Source organism: Plecotus auritus, assembly GCF_963455305.1.
Source record: "Plecotus auritus genome assembly, chromosome: 5".
NCBI classification, from domain to species: domain Eukaryota; kingdom Metazoa; phylum Chordata; class Mammalia; order Chiroptera; family Vespertilionidae; genus Plecotus; species Plecotus auritus.
Window position 1 is genome coordinate 169839471 of NC_137776.1, and position 24448 is coordinate 169863918.

The 24448-nt window shown below is 54.8% G+C and overlaps 1 protein-coding gene across 2 annotated transcripts; it reads left to right on the forward strand.

Moving 5' to 3' along the window:
* Positions 1–648: 648 nt before the first annotated feature.
* On the forward strand, positions 649–22959 carry LHX6 (LIM homeobox 6; the record flags this gene model as incomplete). 2 transcript variants are annotated; one of them, XM_080668628.1, is made up of 10 exons in its annotated part: positions 649–732; positions 1885–1956; positions 2339–2521; positions 2846–2967; positions 11317–11537; positions 14106–14206; positions 14438–14533; positions 14739–14913; positions 17852–17955; positions 22830–22959. In XM_080668628.1, the coding sequence occupies 10 exons, from the start codon at positions 649–651 to the stop codon at positions 22848–22850; spliced, it is 1179 nt and encodes a 392-aa protein (XP_080524754.1). The 2 variants fall into 2 exon arrangements, with proteins under 2 accessions (XP_080524754.1, XP_080524755.1); XM_080668629.1 differs by lacking the exon at positions 17852–17955 and having other exon boundaries at positions 22830–22909.
* Between the last annotated feature and the right edge of the window lie 1489 nt (positions 22960–24448).

Genomic DNA, 24448 nt, shown 5'->3' on the forward strand with positions numbered 1-24448 from the left:
GAGTTCATATGGTGTGTACCTGGGAGTGGGGCTGTGCCTGAGGGCTGTGGGTGCCCTGTGAGGGAGGGGCAGTGTGAGAGCTGTGTGGCTGCGGGCCTGCCAGTGCCTTTGTATGTCCGCGTGTTTCAGATTCTGTCAGCAGCTATGAGTTTCTGTGTGTCTATATGACTGTGTGTGTGTGTCTCTGGGTCGCTGCCTCGCTGTGTGTGTCTCGCTCTCCCTTGGCGGGGAGGGGATTGGTCACGCATGACTCATCTTGAACCGAGCGGGGCTCCAGCGGCAGGGCGGCCGACGCCACAGCTGGAGGGGGTGGAGGAGGGAGAGGAGGAGGAGGAGGAGGAGGAGGAGGAGGAGGAGGAGGAGGAGGACTACCAGGAGGGGGAGAAAGAAGAGGAGGAGGAGAAGGAGGGGGCGGGGGCCTCTCTAAGTTTGTCGGGACCTTCTTCGGAGGCAGCGGCGGCGGCAGCCAAGGAGGCCGGGGCTGCGCGCGGGCCGGGGGCGGGGGCTGGGGCCGGGCCCGGAGCGGCGGAGCGGGCGCCTCCGCTCTCCTCCTGCTCCTGCTTCAGCCTCTGCTCCCACTGTGGCCGTGGCCCCTCTCCGCGCGGCTCTCTGCGCTGCGCGCCCGCGGGGCCCGCGGCTCCCCGGCCCATGTACTGGAAGCATGAGAACGCCGCCCCGGCGTTGCCCGAGGGCTGCCGGCTGCCGGCCGAGGGCGGCCCCGCCGCCGACCAGGTGAGCTAGCCAGCGAGTGGCTGAGCGGCCCGGGCCAGGGTCAGGCAGCGGCCAGGCCCAGCTGGGGCGGGCCGGGTGGCGGGCGGCCGCTGTCGGAGGGGTGCGGGGGTGCGCCTGAGAGTGTGTGTATGTGAGTGTGTGAGCGCACGCGAGCGCGGGGTGGGTGGGTGTCGCGGAAAGCGGGAACACATTATTCAAATGTTGGAGGAATTTCTCAAAAAGCGATTTAGCAAAGACACAGGAGAATCAAGAGGAGGCGAGGTGGGTCTTGTCCATCTGAATAGGCGCTGATAGCGCCCCTGCGCCGGGGCTTGTGCGGGTAACGCTGAGGATCCTGACGCGGGGCCGTCCCGGGCGCGCCGAGGGGCTGGAGGGTGTCTTTTCCTCCTCTTGGACGCCTCTGTATTCTCTTTTTAGTTCCGTTTCGCCCCCGATCTTGCCCCCATTTTGCTCCGGGTTTCCTTCGAGTGGCCCTCGAAAGGCACCTGAATCCGTGTCAATATCGCCGTGTCAATTTAGCCGCGCGCGGGGCGGGTGGGCTGATGCTCCCGCGCCCCGCTTTTTATTTTCCTCAAACACTCCCCCCCCCCCCCCGCCATCTCCTTTTTATTTTCTTTCTCTCTTTTCTCCTTTTTGCATTTTGTGTCGAGAGGAGGAGAAGGGAGCGAGGAAGGGGGGTGGGTAGAGGGAGAAAAAATTCGATTTTTAATTACTACCATTAAAAAATCAAATTTGCAATTCTTTGGGCGGCCTGATGGATCTCACTGATTGACAGTTGGAATTGACACTCTGGCTACCTCTTATCTTGGGCATTCACGACAATTTCTAATTGCAGGTAGTTTGTGTATGTGCGCGTGGTTTTTTTTCCCCCTCGGAGGCTTGGATTGCAAGGGAACTAAGCGATTACTTCAAGAGCCACGGGTTAAGTGCAGGGAGAGGGGGAGAGAGAGGGAAAAAATCCAATCCAAATTCAAATTGCTTCATTAGAGAGACACCGCTTTTGTGGGGAAGGGCTTTAAATGCCCACTACAAAGTTAGGACTCATTGTTCCGCGCTGGTTTATATAACAGGCGCGGGGAGGCGCTGGGTTTAGGCGGAGCGGAGCCGGCTCTGCAGCCGCCACCGCCTGCGTTCGCTTCCCCCCTCCCCCAGGTGATGGCCCAGCCAGGGTCCGGCTGCAAAGCGACCGCCCGCTGCCTTGAAGGGACCGCTCCGCCCGCCATGGTGAGTTAGTTCGGCCCTGCCTTCGGTCCGCGGACCCAGACTTAGGGACCTGGCCCGGCTTTCCCGCCCCAAACCGCTGCTCTTGCGCCGGGGGAGTCCCTGAGGGCGCCGCCCCTCTCTGAGCCTCAGTTTCCCGACCGAGAATGTGGGCTTTGACCGCTCCCGACATCCGGGACGCGTGTGTTAATAGCTGAACCCGTCCCTTCCTCTCCAATAGGCTCTTCCATCCCAGTTCTCTAGCCCATGGCACGGCGTCTCGAGGGGAATTTCGTTGTCGATGGGTGCACTGGGGCCCCAGATGTGTCTTGGAAGCAACTGCAGCGCTGGGCCCCGGGCTCAGCGATCGGCTCTTCCTCTCCCCCCCCCCCCCCCCCCACCGCAGGCTCAGTCGGACGCCGACACCCTGGCAGGCGCTCTGGACAAGGACGAGGGTCGGGCCTCCCCCTGTACACCCAGCACGCCTTCGGTCTGCTCACCGCCCTCTGCCGCCTCTTCCGTGCCGTCTGCCGGCAAGAACATCTGCTCCAGCTGCGGCCTCGAGATCCTGGACCGGTATCTGCTCAAGGTGAAACGAGGGCGGGGTGTTGCGGGTGTGCTGGTGGGGTGTGGGTTGCAGTCCAGAAGGCTGCACTTTATAAGGAATACTGGCTCAGCGGCTGCCGGACCTTGGGGCTTTGAGCTGGTCTTAGTGTCTCTCTGTGACCCCCGGGGTCCCGTCTGAAAAACGGAAAGAGTTTGTTTCTACCTCCCTGAGCCTCAGGGTTACAGAAGGAAAGTGGGGGCGGTTCCGGGCACCGTCAGAGCTCCGGCTTCTCTGTCTGCAGGGTGGCTGGGGTCTGGCGTGCAAAGAGGCCCGCACTGAACCGCCCCCACTCTACCCCCTCCCCAGGTCAACAACCTCATCTGGCACGTGCGGTGCCTCGAGTGCTCCGTGTGCCGCACGTCGCTGAGACAGCAGAACAGCTGCTACATCAAGAATAAGGAAATCTTCTGCAAGATGGACTACTTCAGGTAGGCTGCGGCCGCCAGGCCAGCAGTGTGGCCGCAGGCAGGCCCCGGCGCACATGGAAGCCTTCTTTGCGGCGCGTGGTGTCTGGCTCCGGAGCCCCTGCATCCGGAGTGCACTCCTGGCGCGCCGCGCAGCGCAAACCCAGCTGGCTCTCAGCGCCACGAATTAGGAGCTCCAGGCTTCGCGCCGGTGCCAGCACCGGTCTGGCCCGAGATCCGCCTCCTGTTCCTGCGGCCCACTCGGTTTCCGTCGCGTGTCTGGCTCTGTCTCCGGTCCTGCCTGAATCTCAGGCTCCAGTTCCTATCTCCAGCGCCTCGGTTGAGTTCTGATGTCCCGGCTCTGGCCCCAACCCGCTCGGATCCTAGCCTTGATCTGGCTGCCTCTCCAGTGCGCTCTGGCCTGGGTTCCAACCCTACTCCGACTCCAGCCACGCCCGGCGTCGCTCCCAGAGCGGGACCCTGAGCTGGGCTCCAGACTTGCCCGTCTCTGACCCCGGCTCCGCTCTGGGTTCGGGACTGGTCCGGCCCCAAACACTAGTTTAGTATCGGTCTCAGATCTAACCCATATTCAAGCACGTCTTCCTAAGACCCAACCTCGGTCTCCAGTTCCGCCTTAACTTAGACTCTGGCGTCGCTCGAATGTCTGGGGTCCTGAGTGGGTCCCAGGCGTCTGTTCCAGTCCCAGCTTCATCATCGTTTCAGCCTGTCTCGGGTCTAGGCCGACTTTGGGCTGCCAGGACGGGGGGGGGGGGGGGGGGGGGGGGCGGGGGTGTAGGGCGCTGCAGCCCAGCGCGGAGTAGCATTACCCCGGGGTGCGCTCTCCTGGAGGCAGTGCCGAGTCCCGCCGGCTCCAGCGGAGCTCGTCCTTCGTCCTTCCGTCGCGCCGCTGCCGCTGCCGCCGCCGAGTCTCGCTCCAAACCTAGAAGCTCCCGCCTGACCCAGCCATGGGGTCAAGTTCACTGTGAGGTCAGGGCGCACCGGCCACACGCAGGATCTCTACGGGAAGCATGAACCAGGCCTGATGCCCGACCACCGGGCCTACAGAGTCCTAAGCGGGTGGAGTGTGATTAGTTCCTGGGAGGAGATGTCTGTTCCCAGGGGTTTTCTCAGGAAGTAGAGAAAACTACCCTCCTATAAACCCCACCACCACCTCCAGCGACCTCCCTTACGTTCTCTCCTGGAGAGAGGCCGTGATTTCAGTCTTCTTGGGAGTAAGGGAATATGGTGGAAGTCAATACCCCCCTCCCCCCTCCCCTTTGAGTCTTCTGGGACTTGGAAAGAGAGGACCTTCCTTGAATCTAGGGGGAAGTTTGCAGCATTTTGGACTGGGATACTCTGGGGAAATCATAGGAAGCATGGTTCAAGAACTGGACTCTTTGAGTGTGGGTATGAAAGGGTGTACAGCCAGGGTGTGCAGGTGTGTGGGGTTTCTACAAGGTGGCCTAGGAGTCAGCTTACAAAACTGTATGTGTGTGTGTCTTGTTTGGATCTGTGTCATGGCACTGAGGGAATGTGTCATTAAGCAAGGTCAGGGATGTGTGGACAGCATATGTGTTCCTTTATGACATGCATTTGTCTTTTGGTTCACATGCAAGAGTGTGTGTCTGTGTGAATGCACAAGAAGGTCAGGACAAGGTTACAAATGGACAGGGATCTGGAGGTGAGAGGGTGAGGCTTCAGAAATCCTGTGATTCCTCACCCTACCCCCTCCTCCTCTGAGGGGGCATTTCTGCTTAAGGCCTTAGCCCAGGCACTGAGGACTCAAGGGATGTGAATGTGGATTGGTGGGTGTGTATGTGTATGGCAGAGCAGAGTTATTGTGTGGTATGCAACCAGAGTGTGATGTCTCCCTGCACTATCCCATCTGCTGTTGGCTGGCCAAGGCAGGAGTCCCTGTCTAGGTACCTCCTTGTTCTAGGCCTGACCCCAGTTCAGCTTCCATTCGGGAGGCTCCTCAGCTATCCAGGGACAGAGCTCCAGCTTGGGAAATCCAACAGGATGATATCTCAGCCTCCTCCTGTAGAGCAAGGCAGGACTGGACCCTAATCCTGGCTCTCCTGGTGATAACCGACCTGGCAGCCCTATGTGCCACCTGCCCACATTTCCTTGCTGCTTCTCCAGCCCCAGCTCATGCCCAGGCTGGACCAAGCCTCCTCAAATGCTATGCTTACTAGACCTTCTAGGGCTGGTCAAAACTCGGATCCTGACCCCACCATTCAGAGCCTCCACTGGCTCTGGAATCCCCCTTCCCACTTTGGTGACGTGGAGTATGGAATGTGCAGCTGTTTTGGGGAGAGGCAGAGACTGAGCTCCATCAGGACAACATTGAATCACTGTGTGACCTTGGACAAATCACTGCATCTCTCTGCCCTCAGTGTCCTACTTCCAGGGTTGTCTCTCAGAGCTGCCAAAGAGGGAGTGAAAGGAGGAAGGCTCAGTAGAGGCTCCTTAAATGGCAAGTGATGTAGGTGACTTGATTATTACCATTGTCACCCTGGCTGGGTGGATGCTGGCAGTTTGAGGAGCAAGGTCTGCCTGGAGGGATGAAGCTGGGCCATTTCTGGGCTGAAGGTTCTGAGCCATAATCCTTTCCCAGTGACAAGAGTCCCCAAAGCAAAACTAAAACAGATTTTGGTTAAGAAAATGGAGTGAATAAAAGTTCACATTCCCTGAGAGGCGGGGAGAATTGTGGCTTCTGATCATTTCTCCCCCAGCCAGGTCTCCCTGCAGGCATAACCCTTCCCTGGCAGCCCCACCTGTAAGAAAAATAATGAAACCCACAAAAAGGGAAAGGAAAAGCCGGCAGAGTGCCAGGCAGGGACTATTGTCTGCTCTGAGCAGCAGCCCAGGCGCTGGGGGGCTGTTATAAGGGAGGTCTTTCTGGAGAGAGAATGAATGATGGCATGGGAGGCAGAGTGCTCCTCTCAAGAGCGGGGGCTCAGGAAGACACCACGCTCTGAGATTCTCTGTTTCCTGAAGCCCAAGGTGAACTGGAGCACTCTGCCCAAGATAGGTCAATATCCTCATCAGAATGGAGGGAGAGAGAGCACTGGGGTCTTATCCCCCACTGAAGGGTCTTCTAGGTTCCATCCCCCATCTTGCCCCTCCTTGTGGACCATCCTTCAGTCTCCTTAAGCAGAACCGGAAGTTAGAAGTTAGAAAGGCACTCCAAAGTCACTAAGAGAAGCTGTGTGTGTGTGTTGGGGGGGCGGGGAGTTGGAGGTCTAGTGCTGTCCCTGGCTCATTTGCATTTTGGGGAGGGGTTGGTTTTCCACTGGCTGTTCGTCCTTGATAACAGGTTGCTGGACCTCTCTGTCCCAGCTTCTCCAACTCCCTCTTTAACAGGGACCTTTAGCAGATCCCCAGCTCCCCACCCTCCCTGAGTCCTAGCAGAAAAAAGTTACCACCAGGGAAATATGATATTGCTTTTAATTTCTTCAAATTTGTGTTGTTGTTGTTGTTAAGACCATTTTTTCCTTCCATTTTCTTTGAAGAAGTAAAGGAAAACACAGTGTTCCTCTCTGGGGCATTTGTATCAACCACAAGCCCAGGCAGCTTCCTCCCATCCACCTACCTATAGCTGCTGCCCCCCCACATGGGTCATGGGCTGATCTATAGTGCTCTCCTGGCTCCCTCAGCCTCCTGAAGCATCATGCCCATTGTATAGCTGGAGAGACAGATATCGTGAGAGAGTGGCAGGTGAAGAATCCAGGGTCACACAGTGAGACAGAGAGTGGAAAAGGGGCTGGGCATGGGTGAGGACACTGGTCATCAGAAGCCAGGAGCTCATCTCAAAGGCAGGAACTGTGCTAACTCTTTACATGCATTATCCCATTGGATCCTCAGGTCCACCCTGTGATTATGATACTCTCGTATTCCTCACATTATAGGAGGGGAAACGGAGGCCCTTCAAGGTGAAGTCACAGTTAGTAAGTGGCAGACCCTTGATAAGACCCAGAGCTGCCTGACTCCACCATCCCTGTGTCTAACATTCAATACACTTTGCTTCTTCTGTTGGTTAGCTGTGTCAGCAGCCCCTCTCTACGAGGCAGTGGGGCCTGTGGAATGGCAAAGACCCTTCTCTGCTGACCCTAAGATTCCTTGTCCTGTTCATTTGCCTTCACACAGGGAGCACCTGCTGGGTGCTGTGATGTGAGACTCCCTGGGTGGGCTCTGGGAGCACTGGGGCAGGAGTGGCCTCTGAAGGATGGATCAACTTTGCCAGGATCAGGTCCCCATGGTCCCTGGCCCTCTTGCCTCCTGACCATGGGAGTGGGGAGTAAAGAGTTAAGTGGGCTCCTGGAGTTTGTGGGCAAACTTCAGAGAGTGCCCTGGGCTGGGCCACTGAGGCTTCCCCCTGAAGTTCCTGTCCCCTGGCCCAGTTGACTTAAGGCAAGACCCCAGCCTTTGCCTGCCTTCTGCCTAGAACCCAAGCTCCGAATGGAGAACCCTACCCCCTCCTTCAGGGCGAGGGTCCCTGGGAGGCTCAGAGCTGGGAAGCGACCTCCCCACCTCGCAGAGAGCAGCCCAGCTGTTGGGGGACAGATGTTGAGGGAGCAAAGAAATAAGTTAGGTGGGGGAGGTGCCTCAGGCCAGGACCTCCGGGGTGCGGAGTGTTTTAACCTCTTACTTGCTGGTTCTGTTTTTTCTCTGGCTTCTAAGAGTTTGCCTAGAAGAAAAGGAACAGAGGGGATAGGCAGGGCTCCACCTACAACCTCCCTTGTTTGCCTTATAGAATCTAAGGCCATCGAGGAAGCATCCTTAACTTAGAATAAGTGAACTCTGGTTTGCGTTCGGGCACCCTGGCTCACTAGCTTCGGAATTAACATTGGCCTTCCCACTCTGAGCGTTGGTTTCCTCCTGCAGAAAACGGGTGGCTTCATGATGGGTACCGGGTCCTAGTGAAACTCCCGTGGGCTCTTTCGTTGAGGCTCATTCAGCCAGCTAATAATTTCTGAGCGCCTGCTGCGTATCCTGGGGAAGTAGGCCAGGAAAACGAGCTTCATCTGGTCAAGGATGCACAGCTTCCTCCGCACAACCCGGCTTCCAGCTGTGGGAGGAGGGAGGGCAAGGCGGTGCGTGGTGCCCACTCTCACTCTTTTCAGCAGGTAAGATATGCAGCATCTTTCCTGCAACTCTCCATCCCCAGAGCGCTTCTGTCCTTTGCGCCTTTGCCGGGAGGCGCACGCCGGAACCCAGAGAGGGGTGCGCTGGAGGCTGGGGCGGAGGGGTGGGGGGCGGTAGCCGCGCCCCCTAATCCCTTTGGCGCTCCGACCACAGCTCCCAAACATCCTTTTCTTGAAGTTTCGTTTTCTCCGCCGCCAATTTCGCTGCTTCCGGAACCCGGTGGTTCAGGCCTCACAGCCCGCCTGGGAAGGAGTCTGTCAATTTGTCAGAGCCTCGACCCGTAGGCAAACTCGCTCCCCTTCTTTGTGCCGCTGGTCCCTGCCCTGGATGGAGGACGCGCTTCAGGAGCGGCCTGCAACGCACCCAAAACTGCGTAATGATCCCATCCTCACCTCCATCCAAGGATCCAACTCGAATGATTTCGTTGACTGGGTCGAGCCACAGAGAGCGCGGGGAGATCCCAGGGCTGGGGACAGCTCCTGGCATTTGGGGTGACTCGTGTGGGGGGTGTTGAGAAAATTGCTAAGGGGTCACCCGCGGCACCCACCTGGAATCAAGGGGATGGGAACGCTGTGAGCAGCACTGTAGGCGCAGAACCGCGCGGGCGTTTGAGCTTCGTGGAATGGGAGGATCAGGGGTGTGCGGAGTGTCTTGGACGCGCCCCTGGCAGAGGACGAGGAATCCCGCACAGCCAAGCGCGAGGACCCCGGATGCTACACTGGCGTGGAGCACCGGCCGCGGTGCTTGGAGACGACAGAGGGGAGGCGAAGTCGCCTGGCTCGTTCACTGGGGACGCACTCCCTGCCTTCCCGAACCCCCTGGGCCCCAAGCCCTGCGTGCCAGAGTTTCCAGGATCCAGGGCCTGGAGTGGGGACACGGTGGGGTCAGACCAAGCCCCTTTCCTGTTCCTCAACCAGGATCCAGATCTTCTCGTCTCCAGTCTGGCTGCTCCCGCAGGTTCCAGGTACTTTTTGCACCTTGAAGAGGACCTCAACCCTGGCCCTACTCTGTGGTCTTGAGCTCGTCACTCGCCCGCTCTGAACCTCCGATTCCACCAGTGCAAAGTGGGTGCCAGAGCTCCCACCTCACTTGGTTACGGTGAAGCGGAGGTGCGCATTGAAGGCTTTGCACCCCAGGACCCGGGACTGCAGCAAGCCCTCTGCCCAACCCGGGGCAGCCTGTGGCAGGAATAGGCTGGGGTGGGCAAAGCGGGTTCTTCTCCCCTCCACTGAGGGATTGTGAACAGAGACCGCAGGGTGTGCTGGGCTGTCCCCTGGGGAAGCCGAGTTTCTCCAGGCAGGGAATCGCCTCTGTTTGGGGGGCGTTTGACCAGGCAAAGTCCTGCAGTGGGGTCTGAGCTAACCCTTTCTGGTTTCTGGTCCGAGACAGTAGCTTTGGGCTTCTTGGGGCGGGGATGTTTAACCCGAGCCCATTTGCTGGGCTGTTTCTCTCGCACACTCAAAGCGTTTCTGAATGCTCCTCCGGATGGAAGTGTGCTGGCCCGGGGGACACAGAGGCACATCTTCTTGGTCCTCTCCCAGGAAGGCCTGGGGTGGGAGATCCAAGGAACCAGACATCTACAAACCAGTGTGACCAATGCGGAGAGGGTGGTGCTGGGGGAGCTGTGGCACTTTTCCTGGAGGGTGGGGGAGTGCGGGAAAAGGAATCAGCCCGTGCAAAGGTGGGGGTGGGAAAATACTTCAGAGGGGGCCATGAAGACCTGGGAATGACCTTCCATTGTGGCTGCGGCTCATGCTTGGGTTTGGGGTGGGAGATCTTGAGGAAGGTTAGGGAGGAGATGAGCCTGACAGGATGTGGTTTGTTGGGCTTTGTAAACTCCAAGGGTCTTGGACCAGATCCCAAGGGTAGATTGGAGCCACCAAAAGATTTTAACAGGGCAGGCCAGGATTCCGTATGCATGCTGGGAACTTCATGGTGGCCACCCGGTGGAGGATGCATTGGCAGGAGTGGGCCTGGGAAAAGGGAGATGAGAGCTAAGACTGGCAGAGAGGGGTGCATGGTGGTAGCCTGACTTAGGAGGCCACAGGGACAGTGGAGAGGAGGAGATCGGTCCCGGAGATACTTAGGAAAGGAACCAAGTGTCTCATGGTTGGTTGGATGTGGGGCAGAGGAGAGGGAGGAGTGTAGGAGTTAGGTTACTAAGCCTGAGCGGCTGGATGAATGGTGGCACCAGAACCTGAAATGCACTGCGCACCAGAGAAAACCGAGGCTCGGAGAGTTCAGAAGGCTCACATCCACTTAAGGAGCAAGCATTCCCTGGTTCTCAGGGATCAGGCCTTGGGGTGACTTCTGGAACAGGGCGAAACAGACTCTGCTGCTTTCTGAGGGCTCCCAGTTTGGGATGGAGGCAGCTGTACCCAAAATGCACTAAAAGGGGGAGGGAGAAAGGAAAGAGACAGAATCAAGAAAGCCTTAGGGCGGGAAGAAGGCATTTGATCTTGGCTTGCTGTGTTTGTTTTTTTTTTTTTTAACATTTACTGTTAGAATGTATGAGGCTCCAGAGTCTGTGACTAGCTGGTTACTTAATAGACTGCCGCGCACTGAACAAATAGTAGCAGGCATTGCTGTTGTCATCTAGTTCAGCTCAGGGCAAGGGAAATGAGAACTCAGAGGGGTTAAACAATTCTCTCAGAGTCATCAAGCCAGTCATGCACATCTGTCTATGCTTCTGAGAAACTCGGAGCTTCTCTACCGCTGGGGTACAGTTTATTCATCTCGGGCTCCTATCCTTGCAAGCTGTGTGACCTGTGCAAGTGACTTAACTCCCCGGTCCCCATTTTCCTCATCTGAAAAATGAAGATTAACTGGGATACTCAATATAAAACACTTAGAATCTTGCTGGGCACGTGGTAAGTGCTCAAAGATTTGCCTCTTCGTTATTACTATTATTATGTTTTCCCTAACACATGATGTATTTTTATTGAGTAGATTGATGTTATATGCAAATGTAAGTGATCATTGTAGAAGATTTGGAAAATTCAGAAAAACACCAAGAAGGACATAAAAACACCCACCAGCTCACTTTCTAGGTAGATCTTGTCTGCAGGAGGGGGGTGAGTGGTGAATCCAGGCGTAGGGATATTTGTTAGCAAGTGACAGCTCCGAGGCCAGAAGCCTGGGTACAGGCTGGCTACTGGGTTTGGAGGGAGGAAGGGTGGTCTGTCTGAGCCTCGCCATCCCCTTCCCTGCCCCGGTGTCCCACAGCCGATTTGGGACCAAGTGCGCACGATGTGGCCGGCAGATCTACGCCAGTGACTGGGTGCGGCGGGCCCGCGGCAACGCCTACCATCTGGCCTGCTTCGCCTGCTTCTCGTGCAAGCGCCAGCTGTCCACGGGCGAGGAGTTTGGTCTGGTTGAGGAGAAGGTGCTGTGCCGAATCCACTACGACACCATGATCGAGAATCTCAAGAGGGCCGCAGAGAACGGTATCCAACCCGCCCCGCCCAGCACCTGGCCACACCTCTGCCCTCAGCCCTACCCCGCCCCAGCACCCCAGGTACTGCCCACACGCCTCTAGGGACAGGTGCTCACCTTATCACCTGGGGGCTGTGCCGGGAGCCCAGACTTCTGGCTCCACCATTGGCTTGAGAGTCTAAGGTCACTGCCTGTCCCTGCAACTGTGTTTTCTCATATGTAAAATGGGGCTTATGATAGGACCTTCTAAAGAGAGATGAGCTGATGTGTTGTAAAGCCAGGAGGCAGTCAATGAACTCTAGAGATGATTCTCATAATGGGACAGCCTACTCCACTTTTGGACAGTGCTGGTTGGCCTGAGGGCTCACCCCTTCCAGCTGTCCTGGAGAAATGACCCAACCCTATTCTCCCAACTCCCAAGCCATCAGCTCCAAGCCAGAGGTTTGGAGGTGGGGGTTTCATGCTGGATTGTGAAGAGTCTGGGGAGGGGAGCTCCAGTTTTGCTTCTGGCATGCTATTCTGACTTGTGAAGTTTCCTTTCCTCTCTCGGCTTCAGTCTCCCCATCTGTGCAAGATAGATGGTGGACTAGAAAGATATCCCTAAATCTCTTCCGGTTCTGATATTATGATTCCCCAAGACACATGGTCCAGGGACAGGGTCCAGGTCTTTCAGGGGTTTGTGGTGGCTGAATTACAGGTAGGTTGTGGGGTGGAAAGGGGGAGCAGAGGCTGGGCTGTGGCGGGGGGCGGGGGAAGAGGCAGGAACCCTTTCCATTAATTCCCTTATCTGGATTTGTGAAAGCTGCTCACTTCTCTGTGATGTGGATTATTCTGTTATCCTTACATCCCTAGGAAGTAGCTGGTGTATCCCCATTTTACAGGTGAGGAAACAGGCAGAGGTTATCTGCAGTATGTGACTGGCCAAAGGTTATAGACTAGCATGTCTGCCTGACTCCAAGCCCAAGTTCTTAACCACCATACCATACCACCCCATTCCCAAGCTCCGAGGCACCTTAAATCAGACTTCTCCAAGCAAGGGAGACTGTTGGAATGTGGTTCCCTCTATGATTTTAATTTTTCCATGGAAACAACAGGCACACCAATTGTTGTCCTGCTAACGTCTCTCCTAGGAGACATTAATACCACAAAATGTCTGTCCCATCCACAGTGTCTCTGGGGAGGGGTGTGGGTTACCCTGCCTCAATTTCCATTCTGGGGACTAGCTAGGGATCCCCAGAGTGTTCCTGGCCAGGGCCACACCAGGGCCATTACTATATCCTGCCAGGATTCAGACTAAGTGAATCTGGGGTGCTATGTCCATCTGCAGTGAAGCTAGGCTAGAATCCCAGGAGTCACAGGTCTCCCCACACCATGGCCTATCAGTGACCCCAGGCTCCTTCCACACTTGGACCAAGTAGGACCATCCCTAGTCAGCCTTGCCAGTTAAATTCCTGCTCTCCCAGGCAGGCACCACTTTAGACTCCTACCAGGCAGAGGAGCTTGAAAGCTTGGGACCTTGGATCTTCTTTACTGACTAGCCCACAGTTTTGGTTACTGTTTTACTTTTTAAAAACACACACACAAAATCATAGAAAATTTAGAAAAGATGGTTAAGCAAAAAGAAAATAAAATCACTCCAGATGCCACCACCCCTTATATTTTAGTGTATATCTTTCCAGATTTTTTTCTATGACTATATCTTGGAGAATTTATTTTGTTTTTCCTCAACAGGGTGTTTTTTCTAACTTAAAAATACAATACATTATGAGCAGTAGTAGAACTGCTAGTGATGTTAATTTTCTTTTTTTGTGCTTGACTGAAATTTCTGAGTTTTTTTAAATTTTCTGAGTTTTTGATAAGGAGCAGGCATTACCTTTGTATTCAGAAAAATGAGATATTAAAAATAAAAGGAGAGTATATTTGTAAAAGTAATGTAAGTGGAAAGAGAATAGCTAAATATAGTCCAGTTAACAAAATTAAACCTCAGAGAAGTAAGGTGACATATGATTGTAAAAACCTCCAAAGTTACAGAAATAATGAAAGTAGAATCTCCATAATTGCACTCCTGGGAGGAACCACTGCAACACCTTCCAAACTTTTTGCTTCCATACATTTAAAAATTTTATGTCCTCCCAACCTTTTTGCTTTTATCAAGTTTTACAAAATTAGGACCACAGGTTTGTAGCCTGCTTGCTTACTATTTTCATCAGCCTTTGAGATTTCTCCAGTTTAGCTTGGGGCGCTGGAGTCAGCCAGCTGTCAGAATACTAGTGTAAGGTCGGAACAGGGGCTTTCTTCTCTCTGAGCCTCAGTTTCCTCCACTTTAAAGCAAGGATAATGTCACCCATCCTCAGGGCTGTGAGACGGAAATGGCACACCGTCTGATACTAAGCGGACGCTCAGAACTGAAAGCCCTTTGCCCAAGGACTAAGTTCAGAGACTAGGACCCTGGGGTCCCCGCCCCCAGCCAACTCCGCTACCTGCCCCTTCCTGGGACCAGCTCCCCCCCACCCCCGTCCTTTTCAGGCTGCCGTTAGAAGAGATGCGGACGCGAGGTCAGCCACTTCTGTCGCCCCCAGGGAACGGCCTCACGCTGGAGGGGGCAGTGCCCTCGGAGCAGGACAGCCAGCCCAAGCCGGCCAAGAGAGCGCGGACATCCTTTACCGCCGAGCAGTTGCAGGTACCCGGGGCGAGTGGCCGGCCGGGTGTGGGCGGGAAGTCGGTGTGGGCGGGGCTGAGGGTCTCCTAGCTGCGCCTCTCCCGGACCCCCTCCCCCCGCCACTGGTGGAGGGGCGGGGCTGTAGATGTCTGGGGCGTGGCCTCCAGGCCGGAGCCTCTGATTGGGCCAGGGCCCTGGAGACCTCCGAGTACCGGTTCCTAACCCACCCCCGCCCCTTCCCGCGCTGGGCAGGTTATGCAGGCGCAGTTCGCGCAGGACAACAACCCCGACGCACAGACGCTGCAGAAGCTGGCGGACCTGACCGGCCTCAGCCGGAGGGTCATCCAGGTGGGGCCGGGGGAGGGCGGGGCCTTCGGGTCTGGGGCGGGGCCTAGGGATCTGGGAGTGGGCCCTGCAGCGCTCAGCAGGGCGGCAGTCCCGGGCGCACGAGGCCGCTTTCTTCTGGAAGCGACGAGGCAGTCCCATCTGGGTCCCCCGGTGGCGCGTCCGACCCTTGTCCGTGAGGTTGAGGCTGTTGAGGCTGTCGTTCCAGGTGTGGTTTCAAAACTGCCGGGCGCGTCATAAAAAACACACACCACAGCATCCTGTGCCGCCCTCCGGGGCGCCGCCGTCCCGCCTCCCTTCTGCCCTATCCGATGACATCCACTACTCCCCATTCAGCAGCCCGGAGCGGGCGCGCATGGTCACCCTGCACGGCTACATTGAGAGTAAGTGATTGCGACACTCAGGCCGCCAGGTCTGCGGGAGAGGAGCGCGCGTGGGCGGCGGAGGCGTGGGGAGGCCTTACGGAGCTTCATTGAGTGAAGATGTGGGCTTCGCAGTAACTGGGGGGTGGGGAGAGGGGTTGTTACCTGGCTCTGCCTCAGTAGAAGCAAACCTTCAACCATTCAACAAGTACTTTCCAAGCGCTAGTTCCGTACCGGGGCCGGCCGGGGGACTAGGGAAAGAGCAAGATGGGTCAAGTCCTTGTTCTGGTGGAGCTTGCATTCTGGTGGGCGAGACGACATGGAACAATAACCAGGTAGATGAGCGTGTGTTTTAATTGCCGTGATTCCTATAGGAAAGGTGCTGGATGGGAGTGTGGAGATGCCACTCTCAAGCTGAGATGGGAATGATGGGTAGGATGAGTGAGACACAAGGAGTGGGAAATGGGAGTCAGAGGAACTGAATGTAGGCAGATCTACAGCCTGACACAGGCAGCGTGTGGCATTGGGTGCATCTGGGGTTGCAGAAGGCCAGTGTGGAGGGAATACTCAGGGCTGCGAGGCCATGGGCAAATCACCTAACCACCTTAAACCTCAGTTTCCCCATCTGTAAACTGGGACATTAACAATGCCTGTCTCACAGGGTTGTGAAAATCCACTCATAGATTCGGTAGTTATTCATGGAGTGCCTTTTGTATCCCGAGCACTAGGAGACATCATGGAACACAATAGACCCAGGTCTCTGTGCTTCTGGGGCTCACATTCCAGGGCGGGACATGGGTGGAAAGACAATAAACTAATATGGGAGGGAGGGAGGGATGGCAGGCATGGCAGTGGGCACTGAGCACTGTGGGGAGATGGAGGGCAGTCATGGTGGAGTGAACTTTGAGCAGGAACCTGGAGGAGAGAGGGTGTAGTGATGTACATTTCTGGGGGATACACATCAACAAATCTGCTATCGAGCACGTGCTTATCGCACATTTTCTTTCCCGTCAAGGGCATTTCCATTGCTTGTTTCCTCAAAGCTGGGCACGACCAGAAAAATAAAAGTGGCTACAATATACTCACCAACTCAAACCCTCTTTTCTGTGGCTCTAGTAAAAGGAAGAGGTCAGAGAGACACTGCTGTTTACTGAGCCCCTGCCATGTGCCAGGTGCTAACTATGTTTCTAAACATTAGAGATCACTATCCCATTATACAGATGAGGAAACCAAGAGTGGGAACCCGTATTCTTTAACGATTGAGTGTGGGCTTTGATGTTAGGTTTAAGATCCCACCCCTGCCACTTCCTGGCTGTGTGACACTGGGCAGGCTTCTTAGCTTCCCTGAATACCAGTTTCCTCATCTGTAAAAGTGAAGAGAGTAAGGATACCTATCTCCAAGCAGTGTTGTGAGCATTCAGTGAGATCACTGACTTAAGTCTTCAGCCTTTGGTAAGTGCTGGATAAGTAGTAGCTGCTCTGTGATAGTGGTGGTGGTTCTGGTTGGCAGAGTTGAGGGTGCAGAGTCCTGCCTACTGCACCGGGCTGCCAGTTGGAAACTGTCTCTTTGTACTGTTCTGGTTCTGAACCATCTGCTCAGTAGGAAGAGATGGCTTTCTCCCTTTCTCTTTTACACAATGACTTATGTTCAGGCTGCACAGAGCCGGTAGAAGATCTAGCTCTTCTGTTAAAGGCACCAAGGACCAGGGGCTCTCTAGGAGCCAGGAATTTGCTGTGGAGTTAGTAATGGATCTAAGTGACTCCCTTGGGAGGGGGCCATGGCCTCCAGAGTCATGCCAGGACTCTGCCCTCACACATTGTAGACCAAAGACCTGTCTTTGATGCCCAGAGAAGGGGCTGAGGTGCCCTTCCCTCTCCACCTTGAGGTGGAACCCAGCTTGGGGCAGGAGCTGTCAAGGGTATTTGGACCTGCTGCCTCTTGCTGCATGACTGAAGGTCCCCTCGGCACTTTGCTTTGCAGTTAACTAAATCCATAGGACCTGAGTTTCCTGGAGCCTTAGAGCTTAGAATCTGATAAAAAAAAAACCACTTTGGAACCGCACCCCAGAAAAATGCACACACACACATAGTTTTCCAGGTCATCTCAGGCTGTTCATGGACTCCTAGAACACCCCAGGTTAAGAATTCCCAATCGTATACAGCAGACGAGGGAACTTGGCCTCAGAAAGGCACAGTGACTTGTCCCAAGTTACATACCAATTGTAAATCTCTGGACAGGGCTCTTTTTTTGTTACCAAAGTAGATGAAGTGCAGGGAGGAGGAAGCCATGGACTTTTCTACTGCAGTGGTAAAGAGGCTGAAACATGAGAAATTTGGGTCAGACATTAGGATGGACTTTCCCTCACAGTTTTAGATGTTAGAATAGGGTATGGAGACTTGCTCAACAAATATTTAAAGAGTACCTACTGGATGCCATGCCTCATTCTAGGTAATGGAAATCCACAAAAATCTAGAAACTAGAAAACAGACAGAGATTCCTGTCCTCACTAGAGCTTGCATTCTAGTTGGCAGAGATAGGGAGTGTGGGTGTGTGTTGGTGTTGGGTTGCAATTATTAACAGGGCGGCCAGGAAGAGCATCATGAAGAAGGTGCCATATGAGTGCAGAGTTCTCTCAGAGCTGTGTTTGGAAAGCTTAGGTGATACCTGGGAGGGAGATAAGGTACAAGGCACCAAGGGAGGATCCTAGTAGATGGGGTACAGCCTTGCATGTAGGAGGTGTTCAATACATATTCATTTATCAGTATTTGCTTATCAGTCAGCTGGACAATTATATAGAACTTTATAGGTTATAAAGTCTTTCACATAGAGCGTTGCAACCAACCCTATTGAAATTTTCCCCAGGGTCAATCAGCTGGTAAGTAGCAGAGCTGAAAGTGGTCCAGGTGGGATCCTGCAGGGAGGCTGGGTATGGGCTCCAAGGCATCCTCTCATCCACAGGTCAGGTACAGTGCGGGCAGGTGCACTGCCGGCTGCCTTACACCGCACCCCCCGTCCACCTCAAAGCCGATATGGATGGGCCGCTCTCCAACCGGGGTGAGAAGGTAAATGGAGCCAGGTTGGGTCTGGTGGGACAGAGCCATCCTGCGGGGAGTGGGTTTCCGGCAGCATTCCTCATCACTGGGCAGGCACCATGCCTCTCTGCCCAGCACGCTTTGTGCCACCCAGGCAGTCACTCCAGCAGGTGCCAGTGTGTTCAATGTGCACAGCCCTCCTTGCAGGTCTGCACTGACAGCTGGCCTCCTCTTTTTCAGATTTCTGAATTTCGTTACTTTGCTCAAACTTTGTGGTTCCAGAGCGGGCTCATATGACACACCACCCTGCCTCCCGCCATCTCTCTGGTTCCTCCTACTTTCTCCTTTGTATTCCTGTCTGTTGGGAGTGAATATCCCCAGCTTGTGAGGCCCAGGGATAGCAGGTCAACAAGTGACCTTGGTTAACTGGCAAGGTCTCCTTTGTGGTATCCTGGTTTCTGGTTGTCTCCACCCTTAGGACTAAATATCCAGTAGGGTGCTTAGACAGCACCCAGTCCAGTGGCTTGAAAGTTTTGTTCTTAAGCACTGGAAACCTTTGTTAAGTCTTTTCCATATCCCATCATGGAGATGAAAGTGGATGGAGCTGCTTTGGGTGAAACTGCAGAGGGAGTTCCCTACCCCCCAAGCTCTAAGACACCTCCCACTTAGCCCTAGCTGGTTTGGCTCAGTGGATAGAGCGTCGGCCTGCGGACTGAAGGGTCCCAGGTTCGATTCCGGTCAAGGGCATGTACCTTGGTTGCGGGCACATCCTCAGTGGGAGGTGCGCAGGAGGCAGCTGATCGATGTTTCTCTCTCATCGATGTTTCTAACTCTCTATCCCTCTCCCTTCCTCTCTCTAAAAAAATCAATAAAATATATTAAAAAAAAAATAAGACACCTCCCACTTAGCCGGAAAGCCACTGCTTTAAGACACCTACCCCCATTTTAGAAGGGGGAAAATTGAGGCTCAGGTAGCTCAAGGTCACAGAGCTTGCATGAAAACCGGTGCATTTACTCATTCACTTACTCATTTATTCAGCTGACATTTTCTATATGCTGACTGTGCCCAGGAGCCCTGCGTCAGTTGCCAAGAGCACAGAGATGAGGAAAGCATGGTCCCTGCCCTTGAAGAGGCCACAGTCTGAAGTTATAACACTGTGATCAACCTGATGGGGGAGCCAAGGGAGCTGGGGGGTGGAGGGAGGGGTGCAGCTCAGGAAAGACACAAGGAAGACTTCCTAGAGGAAGGCAATGTCTGAGCCCAGGCCTGAAGGCTGAACCAGAGTTTCTGAGGAAGGCATGAGAAGCTCTCTCGGGGAACACCGAGCAACTCAGTGTTGCTGGCACACAGGCTTGGGAGGAAGAACAGTGAGGGGAGGGGCCTCGGGCTGCCAGGTGGAGGAATGTGGACTTGGTCTTGGGGCAGGAGTGGTCCCTGGGGGCCTGTCAGAAATATCACTGTAGTGGTCCTCAGAGAGGGAGGGAGTTCTGGGAGTCATGGTGGTGGGCCCAGGAGAGAGGGCCAGGGCCTTCAGGCTGGAAGGGCCCCCAGGGGCCCATGAGTCCAGCAGAGCGTGGTTGGTGTTGCTGTGATTTTCAGAATCAGCTGGGGAGTTTGTAAAGATACAGATTTCCCAGGCTAGCCCCTGGAGAGCTTATGGTGAGGTCTGGGGCAGAAACCAGGGATCTGCTGGTATAATAAATACCTAGCCCCTGTGATTCCGGCAGGCAGCCAAAGGTGAGGACTCTCCTCCAGGACAGCCCCTCTTACTCTGCCTCTTGACTGAGCACCTACTATGTGCTGGGCTCGCTGCTGGGCATCACGGGGGAAGGTAAATGGTATGGAGGCACAGATAACCTAGTTGAACAGATAGGTTTATAAGTAATGGGTAGTGTTCAAGACAAAATCCCACAGTACTTGGTGATGGGTGAGCACGTCCCAGGAAGGTCCCCTCTGGGACTGCCATACTCACAGTAGGAGCTGCTCGTCTGTTTATGGCAGAAACTTACACACATTGTCTGATGCCTCCCAACCCTCTGTGGGTGTGAGGACGGCATCCACATGGTAAAGATAAGAAAACAGAGGCCCAGAGTGGCGACTACTTGGCCAGGGATGTAACGAGTCTGTTGGACTCCGGAGTCCATCTTGATCAGTAACCATGTCCTTTCACGGAGCACTTTACAGTTTACACAGTGCTCTCTCTGACCTTGGCCCCTGGGAGGAGAGTTACGTTGACTCCGTTTCACACCTGCAGACACTGGGGCTCAGACAGCAGTACTGGCCCAGGGCCACAGAGAGCGTGGGTAGGGCTGGCATCCATCCTAGGACTGCCTGCCTCAGAGCTGCCCCGCCTGCAGGAGAGCATTCACCTCATCAGACCTGGTACAGGACTGCAGAGGCCAGCTGGCCCCTGTCCTCTGGGAATGTGTGGCTTAGAGCAAGCAGCGGGTAGCTGCAACCCAGGGTGACAGGGCACTTGAGGTGAGGGATGAACATGGCCTTCAAGGACCCAGAAGAGGGAGTGAAAGTTCTAGGGGAGAAGCAGGAGATGAGGAGAAGGGCATTCCACATTGGGAGCAGAGAACATGCTAGGCACAGAGGCATGCGTGGGGGAGTCTGGATTTGAGGGACTTAGCGGTGTTTAGTGTGACTGAGGCCCAGGGAAGTGTGTGTGTGTGTGTGGCGGGGGGGGGGGGGGGGCGGGGCACAGGGGGCACATAATGATGGGCCTGGACCATTGGGTGAGGGGCTTGGGCATTATCTGGAGGGGATTAGCCTTAGGAGTATTCAGGGCTGTGCTCAGAGCTTGGAGAGGAGCCCTGGCCTTCTGGTTGCTCAGCTAAGCTTGTGGTTATGTCTGGTTCAGCCTGAAGGATGAGCCAGCCTGGGCTCTGGCAGCTTTGGCTGTACAAGGTTTCTGGCCCCTGGGTTTGGCTGCTGAGCCAGAGCTCTCTTGCTGGGATGCGTCCCCAACTTCACATCCAGCAGCTCTATAGAAAAATGCCCGCCCCCCTCCCCACCACACACTTCATGATCTTTCTCTCTCTCACTGTCAAGCCTTCCTGCCAGCTCCAGGGGGCCTTTCCTGTCCACATCTTGACAAATCCCTGGGGGCTGGTGGGCTATGTGTGGTCAGTCGGTACAGAACTGTATGGGCTTTCTCTCGTCACTCCAGGCCTGAGCCAGCCTAGCTCTAAGGAGACTTAGTGCCCCCTGGGGCAGGCCCCTGAACCCACTCATCGAGTGCATCACTGGCCTGGCTAGGAGAACGGTCCCTGAGCATTCAGGAGTAGCAACCTCTGGCCCTCACCACATCTTCATTTGGCCACAAAAACCTGTATGTTTCCAGAACCACATTTCTTCCAAATCATGGCCCCCAGCCCTACAATTTCAGAACTTAGAAGGTGCTTAGAAATCAGGGCTGAGCTGTCACTGATAAGATGGAGAGACTGAGGCCCACAGAGGGGAGGGGTCTTACAGGAGAGTTTCCTTTAATAAGAGCCCAGAGCCAGGTGTCCCGGAGGCCAGAGGAGAGCACTGCCCGAGGCTGGGTGAGTGGATGAGACAATGTGGGGTGAGCTGAGTCAGGCAGACTCCGAATCCCAGCTCTGCCACTTCTCACTCTGAGACCTGGGAACACAGTTAGCTTCTCTGAGCCTCAGTTCCTGTAGCCGCAAAATGGAGACAATAATAGGTCCCACAGCCAAGCTTGTTGCTGAAAGCAAATGCAGTAATGTATGTAAAGAACCTAGCACAGCCCAACCAGTGTGGCTCAGCGGTTGAGTGTCGACCCAGGAACCAAGAAGTCTTCAGTTCAATTCCCGGTCAGGGCACATGGCCAGGTTTTGGGCTGGATCCTCAGTTGTGGGATGTGCAGTGGCAGCTGATAGATGATATTCTCTCTTATCAATGTTTCTAAGTCTCTATCTCTCTCGCTTCCTCTCTCTAAAAATCAGTAAAAATATTTAATGAATAAAAAGAACCCAGCGCAGTGCCTGGTACACAGAAAGTAGCCGTAGGTGGTTATTGCTATGCTTTCCTCCATCTCCTCCTCACGGTAACCGATCTGGGCAAGTAACCTTCCTGATCAGAAAATGAACAGCCATATGGCTGTACCCACTTGATGTCCCGGGAACAATTAGCTGTGGTCCACCTGACCCTTTACTGAGACATCACATTGACCAGACAGCCAGGAATTCTTGACCTGACCTTCGGGGAGCTGGCTGTGTCAGCAGTGTGAGAAGTCAGCCAGGTGCTTTGGATGGAAGAGGAGAGGGACAGGGGCAGACAGTCCCTGATCACTCACCTGCCTCTCGGCTTTGTGAAAACTAAGTGCCTGGCCCGTTCCGTGGTGTGTCATAAGCATGGTGACGGCTGCCGTGGTGATCGTGGAGAGGTAGAGGCGGTGTGACATAATGAAGAGAGCTCGCTCTGGAGCCAGGCCTGGGCTACAGTGCTGGGTCCGCCTCCTCCTAGCTGTACGACCTATCCGCGGCTCACTGATTTTCACCTCTCTGAGCATCAGTGCCCTCCCCTATAAAACGGAGATAACGGTGGGACACTTTGAGGGATTGTGATGAGGCTCCACAAATGCAGGTCGGGCACTTTCCGCAGTGCCGGGTGCAGTGCCCAGCAGACCTTTGCTGCTGTTCTCGTTTCTCACTGAATCCTCCCCATCCTGAGAGAGAGAGGTCTTGTCATCCCCATTTTACTGATGAGGAAACAGGCTCAGAGAGGTGAAGTGAGTTGCCCAAGGTCCACAGCAAGTAAGTACCAGAGCCAGGATTTGAACCCAGATCTGGGCCCTGGGCCATCCGCATTCTCTGTGCCTTCAAGGACCTCTGGGGAGCTACTGGAGGGGCAGGCCCCCAGCTCAGCCACCTCCCACACCCTCCTTCCGCAGGTCATCCTTTTTCAGTACTGATGCTCCCTGCACTTGCGCATCTGTCCATGGGCACCCCACAGCTGTCCCTCAGCCGCTGAAATGCAGTGTCCGAGCGCTGCCAGGAATCCACCCACCTCTGCATCCACCCCTCATCTGCCACCCTGCCTGCCACCAGCTGGGCCCGTGGGCCTGGCTGTCCCCTCTCCTGCTGAGAACCAGAACCCACCAGGAGCACCGCGGAGTCCTCCTCTTGGAAGGCGGAGCTCCCTGAAATTTGGAATCAGGGTGAAAACAACAGCCCAGTTTTTCCATTTAGACAAGACTCATCTTCAACTGAAGCTGATTACCATAGCAAAAGGCCGGATTGAATTGTGCAACGCCAACAGCCTTCTAATTTACAGGTTTTCTTTCCTCCCATGTTGGCCTTTACTCACTACTTCCTTGGAACCATCTCTGAATTCTGAAAGCCGAAAACCCCCAGTGTTATCCACTCTGTTGCTTTTGTCTGGAAAACTCTACAGTGTCTGTGGGATGTCCCCAAAGGAAAGCTTATGTTCTAATTTTATCATTTCCATCTGTCTGGTTATGTCAAGTTAAAGAGAGAAAAGAGAACACTGACCAACCCTGAGAGGCCCAGAAGGGCAGAGATGGAGGCCTGCCCAGACCAGGAGGTGGGGGATAGGCAGGGGCTGGGAGGCACAAAGACACCCATTGGTTTGGAGCTTGAGGAGAAGGATGTGGCACATTGGGCTGGGAGAGGAGAGAGAAAACTCGGGGTGTAAGTGGGAGACCCTCTTCCTACCTAGTCATCCAGCACATCTGTATACAGATGACACCACAGAGATGGTGTTTGAACTATGTGATGACATTTCCAAATGTTTGGGCAGGTTAGAATCGGGGACCCTTTTTGGCCACTCATGGACTCCTAGTAGGGGTGCTTGGGTCACGTCTTTTTTGGGGGGGCCTCTCATGGAGGGCTGGGAAACAGAACCCAGGGAAATAGCAGTCAGAATGTTAACTCTGGACCCATATCTGAATAGAGAGAGGGTGCCCTATGCCTGGGTGAGCGTGCCAAGCCCAAGATTCCAGCTGGCCCTCTGGGCTTCCCCGCCCACTCCCGAGAACAGAGGCCAGACACAGCTGTGCTCATACCCCCTGTCCTGCTGCAACTCTTCAACCCCAAACAAAAGGGCTTGGGCTACACAGACCATAAGTTATGTTTTCAGCGGGACACCCATTTGTCCCAAGTTTATCCCGTGGTTTTACAAGTACTTGGTGTCCTGATGCATTTCCCACTAGAGGCTGCTAGCAAGCCTGGCTTAGTCCAAGTCTTCCTTCCTGCTCTGGTGAACCTGGTATGTTGCCGTTGGAAGGAGACTCTACGATGGGGAAAGCAAGCCCCTGGCACATATGCATTGACTGTCCCTGCTTTTACTCAGGGCAGACATTGCTAGTCAATTACAGGATCCTGTGTCACTGAGTCCGGAGACGGTTTCAGAATTCAGATGTTTGAAGTTGGCACTTACCATGAAAGCCTATGCATGCTCTGGGATCTGGAGAAAGGCGAGGCTTGGGTACAGCCCGAGAAGGGGACCTGCTTCCTTCCCTTCTGAAGATGGTTCTAGCTGGCTCAGGGC